At 31.2% G+C, this 6,172-nt stretch overlaps 1 protein-coding gene across 1 annotated transcript; it reads right to left on the bottom strand.

The window, feature by feature from the left end:
• Positions 1-1,541: 1,541 nt before the first annotated feature.
• Positions 1,542-5,543, bottom strand: LOC120355797 (2-oxoisovalerate dehydrogenase subunit beta, mitochondrial-like). Its single transcript, XM_039444501.1, has 4 exons — positions 5,352-5,543; positions 3,802-3,885; positions 2,668-2,870; positions 1,542-1,934 (listed from the first exon to the last, which is right to left on the bottom strand). The coding sequence occupies exons 1-4, from the start codon at positions 5,455-5,457 to the stop codon at positions 1,716-1,718; spliced, it is 612 nt and encodes a 203-aa protein (XP_039300435.1). The 5' UTR covers positions 5,458-5,543; the 3' UTR covers positions 1,542-1,715.
• Between the last annotated feature and the right edge of the window lie 629 nt (positions 5,544-6,172).

Genomic DNA, 6,172 nt, shown 5'->3' with positions numbered 1-6,172 from the left:
GTGTAATGTCGACCGAGACATTCAATTATTCTAAGATTTTGTATTAGTGGTCAATCAACAATTTAAACATTTCTACATATAGAACATTATCTACATATCATTGTCATTTGTTATTATCCTTTTTAAAATCATTAAGATTGAATTTTTCAGCAGTAACTTTATTATTGTATCACTTAAATTTTCTATTCTCAATTCAGGTATCATTGACAGTACCTTATCAATATTGTTAGGCTTCAATGGTCATTAGTGTCATTGACCTAGATTCATTTAAAATTTTGTATTTTCTAACGGCTTTATTACATGTTGTAATAAAATTAATCTAAAGTTTTTATTCAATTAATCTACTTACACTTTTTTTGTATGTGGCCATCTGCCTATTATTTTATTAATATTAAATCTCATCTTGTTGACTCATTTTGTCTTTTATTGGCGTACTTACCACACTTCAAGCTATCAGTATTTTTATGCACAGAATTCAGAATTTATTTGTAGGTATTAATACCAACTATCATTCACAGTCCACTGCCCTGACTTTGGATTCTGTCAGACCTTATGGAAATACAGCAATAGGCTGGCTTCTCCACACATCTGTGTAATCACTTGTCAGCTGATTTATGATGAATAATTCTATAGTCTGATTTTTACTCTAATATTGGCGTATGAAGGAGGCTCCTTTTTCATTTTATATTATCCTTGAAATGCAAAATTTCCAAAAACCTTGTACATACGTCGACGCGCAATATACGTCGACATAGCTGTCAATTTGATGAAAATCTATTACCGCGTTTCGCCGTAAATGCGCAACATATAACATTTAAACATAAGGAGAAATGTCAAACCGTCGACTTGAAACTTAGACCTCACTTCGCTCGGTCAAAAAAACATAGTATTGTCTCTCGAACTTTCTCTGCTTTGAACTCGGGCTGTCCTGTTGCCAGTATGTCTTGAAGGAATTAGCTTTTGATGTTAGCATTTTTGATACACCAAACCCAACAGCCATTAGCCGTTTTCACACCGATATCTCGCCGACACGACATACAGACAGGATTTACTCTGATGGATAGTATAAGAGGAGGATGCGGTTTATAACTGCGCGAGGTTTACTGTTTACAGAGCTACTAGTGTATAGTGAGTTGATAAAATGTCAAATGAACACTGGAATTATTGAAGAAAAAAGCGTATCTGGAATAATATTTTTTTGTAAAATTAGCTCTACAAACCTTACCCTGATGATCACTGACCAAGGATCTAATGCTAGCGTTTATAATTGTAATTTTTCTTTGTGTAGTTGGATATGTTAATAAAAGCAAATTATTCATTCAAAGTTAACCTCTTCCATCTTTAACATAACTAAATAACCTCGTCTCGTCAGTACATGAAACGTATAGTTCAATGTTTCATATAGGCCTATATGATGTTTACCAATGTTTCATTATAGTTATAGTTTAATCATTTGTGTATGATTTTATATAGGCCTATATGATGTTTACCAATCTTTCATTATAGTTATAGTTCATAAATTAAAGGCCTATCTTATTGGTTCAAAAGATATATTGAAGACTTAACATGAAGTCTGCCACTTCAAGGTTCAAGTTGGAAATGTAGATCCACTCACATTGTATGGAAAATATCGAATTACATAAAAACCAAAGGATATTAGCATTTTTCCTAAAGACAATTTTAGCTTATTCCGTCGTTGAGTACTAAAAGCAGCTTTAAAACTGTATAGTACTGTAGTTCTTTGAGGAACACTCTTTATAATGTGTAATTGACCTTACTTTAAGGCCAGGTGTGTGAGAGAAGTATGCCTCTGGACTCTGCGAGTGATAAAGAGCGCCGTGCCCCACCGCACCACACGGAGCTCTGATTGTCAACTTGCCGCAATTAAATTCGTTGCCGCTCCTGTATCTGTATTTCGCTGCCTCATTCATTATCTGCAATAGAAATATCATTTTTTAGTTGTTATTAACATCAACAAATAAATTAACAGTAGTACATACATAGTTCAAAATAACTCAGAAGAATGTGGAACCACACAGTTTCAGAGAAGCACTGTTCAATTACTGTATTCAGTAAAAGCCCTAAAAAGTAATTCAACACAAAGTCATTCATTTACGATGCTACTTTTCATAGTAATAAAAGGATTTGTTTCTGAGGAGTAAAGATTAGTTATTTATCCAGCAGCTTGGTGAAACACTAGAGAAAATTAATTACAAGTCTATTTCGTTCTGTTGAATGAATTATAGGAGCATTCTTGTATGAGAGACTTTACATTGGAAACTGTTGAAATAGTTGACACAAAATTGATTATTATTGAAAAAAGTAAGTTAGCAACAATAATAAAAACATCTAATATATAATTATCTCACATAATGAACAATCATGCATTCATTAGAAAAGTTTAAAATTATAATAAAACTAATAGAAAAACGTATTACAACAAAAATTATTAATACAGAAGTTTAAACGTTGGATTTTGAAAAGTTATCAAGTATGAGAGGAGAGAAATTTGAAGAAATTGATTGATCGTGAAAGTTTTAATGATAAAATAATAAATTGATTTAGTTTAAAATTTATACACATTGAACCCTCCTGAAGACTCTGACATATTTGGAGGATCTGAGAATCCTCAGAATTCACTGTTCAGCCAGAAGCTAGCAAGAATACCTGGTCAAATGCAGGGAACATGTAGTCTGCGAATTGGATTTCAGCTATGGCTGTTGTTCCAGTTACTGCCAAGCCTATCCCGAAACCTGCAATTCCTTGCTCACAAAGAGGTGTATTGAACACTCTTTGTCTGCCATATTTCTCTTGCAGCCCCATTGAACAACGGAATACACCTCCAAATGCAACATCTTCCCCAAATACCACTAAAAAAAAAACATTTGAAAACTATGATAATTAGAGAACAATGGAATGTGAGTGTTGCAATAAAAATAATACCAAAATTATTGTTGTAGGTAGCTTATCACTTATTAGATTCTTATAATTCTTTGAGCAAAATTGCATTTTAAGGAAATTGAGATTTCAATTACTGAACTACATCGCAAAATGCACCGATTTTTGTAGTCAAATTTGTTTGATTTGAATTACTTTCACATTCGAAGTACTGGGGATTAAATTCTTGGTTGGGGTCAAGAGAGATTTCGATACATTAATTATTATTATTTTGTAATTATTGATTTGCTTGCGGTATCTGACTTATAATTGACTAGTAATAACTAACTAATAACTACCATATAACGTATGTTTGTAATAATTATTGTATTGTTTATTTATTTGAATTAGCTACAAAATAGCAAAAAATCATATAATGAAATACTATAAGAGCAATTCTGAAGTAGTAAAAAAGATAAATAATTTATTGTCAGCCAATCAAACAGCACAAAAGAAAGTCAGAATGTTTTATAGGCTAGCCTACATTAAATATAGCATAAAACCAGTCACCGCTCCATATTGAGATCATGTATACCGTAACCCAAAATAAATCAAACTGTTGGTATATTTTCAAATTACATAGTATACTCAGATACACTTCTAGAATTTTTATAAATATCTTCCACTCTTTCGTAGCTTTATTATAGATACTTGAAAGTTCTGGAATGCTTTACCACTTAAAAAAAAAGGTTGAATCGTAAATTGATTTATAAATTCAACGATTATTCGGGCAGCAATGGGAAAATTCAGTGTTAAGTTATTACACAACAATTGACATTTTTACTATTATTACTTTGGTATCATCAGTTTCAAAGATATGATTGGAAATATCCATATTATATAATTTAGACAGAGTGCTCATACCTGAATTAGGGTTTGATTTGAGGGTTTGATCCAAAGCACTGCCGATAGCCTGGAACATATTCATATTGTTTGTTTTTTTTGCACCTGCAATGGAAATACATACTTTGGAACAAAAAGCAAAAGAATACTGAATAAAAAGAAAATGAATGAAGGATTGTATACAAACATTCTAAAGAGAGAATATTTCCTATTTTGAGCGATTTCCTGAAGTAATTACTTCACCTCAAAAAGTTGGAAACTGTATCATTTTTAATTAGAATCAACAAATTATTGCCATAATTATTGATATTTTGTGAAAGGTGTTATTCAATTATTTTTAGCGGTACGGTAAATGTAGATTTTCTTGTAAAGCAACTACCTAAGTTTTGGGAATTTTAAAATCTTGTTCCTCTTATTTTGTTTTACGCCCAATTATTCACACATGTGGTGACAGTGGTGTGGCATTGCCTTTTTGTCACTTCCACGCCACTCCTATATAAACATATTATTATGGATCAATGTAAAGAGAAGTAGCGTGCCATTCACGCTATATGTTTGTATAGGATTGGAAAAAGTCAGCGCCACGCAACCGCCACGTCTGTGCCATCGCCACTTCTCAATAATCTGATCTAACTCTAACAGATTATTAAATTAGATTTATTTGTACATTATTTATCTTTTAATTATCTTAGATTAAAATCCCAATATAGTAGGCACTAATTTTAGACTCATTATAGTGGACATCATTACCAAAAATAATTTAAATTTTATTCTTAAAAAAATTCAAATAGAAAAATTGGTTTGTACTATTAAATGTTGAAATATCAAGTTATACTGGAGCAATGAATATAATAGTGATGAGATTTTATACTCACCTCTTTTCCATAGGCCTACAAATATTTTGAACTGTGTTGTTCAAAAGCTGAGTAAAATATTCACAGTATTCTCTACTCAAGTGATATATTCAAAGATCGTAGGCCTAATAACATCGTTTTTGCAGAGAACATGCTTTTGAAACACAAAATCGATTAGGAAAATATAGTATTTCAAAACGTGAGTTCAAGTTTATGAACAGTTCAAATAAATTCAAATTGAGTGAACTATAAGAATAAGAAGCGAATTCACAAATTCCCAAATAATATGAATAACCTAGTTTTTCCAAAGCAACAATGATTTCATAATTTATTATTCCCAACCTAATTTTTATAGAATTATTATTGGGAAAAGCAACAACCTATCAAACTACATGAATATACTAAAACAAGTGAAAAAGAGCATGTCAGGAGAATTGAAAATAAATGTTATTTCTGATAATGAAATGTTTCTCATAGTTGATAATGATTTAATATACTATAGTTAGTATAAAATATCATCCAGAGTGTCGTTGTTTAGTTCTTGTAACTTAAATAGATTCGTCAATTATTGTAATAGCCAGCTACTTTAACCTTTATGAAAGGCTCTTAACCTCAATGCATTATCATAATTTATTCACAGTTCATGATAATATTATCTTATTAAGGAGTGTGAGAACACAAATTATAGAACACAAGTAGATTATAGAATAAACTCACTATTTTCAGCATTTGAAGATGAAAATACTCTTTGAAAGTTTTCACTTATGGTATATTTGTTAGGCCTTATTGAAGCTTTACGAACCAGAGTTGTTAAACTTTTCATTGTGAAGTTGACTGTAGAATAATAAGTAGGTAGTGATCGAACTAGCACTTTACACTGGTTTAGTGTCCGAGTTCGATTGTATTGTGATAACTGGTGTACTTTGAAAAATTCCCATCACATCGAGTCTTATCACAGTGTTACGACGTCAAACTAGACTGGCTGAGAAAAGTCAACAATAGTTAAGTTGATGATAGTTGATAAATGAATAATCTTTAGACCTTTAGATGCCGAGGGAAAGTTATCTACAAAATTTTATTCGTTTTGTTGGAAAGATGATACTGATTTTATAAGGCGATAGCAGTGAAATACTAATTCCTCCATTTTTGAGTTGTTATATCAGCTTCAAATAGTTACCGTACCGTACATAACTTGTATAATAAAATCAAAATCAATAAATGAATAATTCTATTCAATTCAACACAAAATACATAAAAGAAATCGAAACACAAAAAACACAATCAAAAACAAGTTTCTAATAAAATACAAAAAGGCTTCATGGTGGGGTGTGCTGAAAAGGAAAATAAAGGAGGAAAAATTCCTAGCCAACTATGGTTTCCCATGTAATAGGCAGGTTGAGGGTATAAAAGTCTACTTCTACCACTTTGAAGACCAAATAGGTTATTGTTTATCATTTCGTTTTCATTTAAGAAAGAAAAAATCAGTGTGACCACAAAGCTAATATCGCTTCGCACTGTGCTTGTACTCTGGAATATCT

Source organism: Nilaparvata lugens, unplaced genomic scaffold, assembly GCF_014356525.2.
Source record: "Nilaparvata lugens isolate BPH unplaced genomic scaffold, ASM1435652v1 scaffold4824, whole genome shotgun sequence".
Taxonomy (NCBI): Eukaryota; Metazoa; Arthropoda; class Insecta; order Hemiptera; family Delphacidae; genus Nilaparvata; species Nilaparvata lugens.
This window is presented reverse-complemented; position numbering and strand designations above follow the sequence as displayed.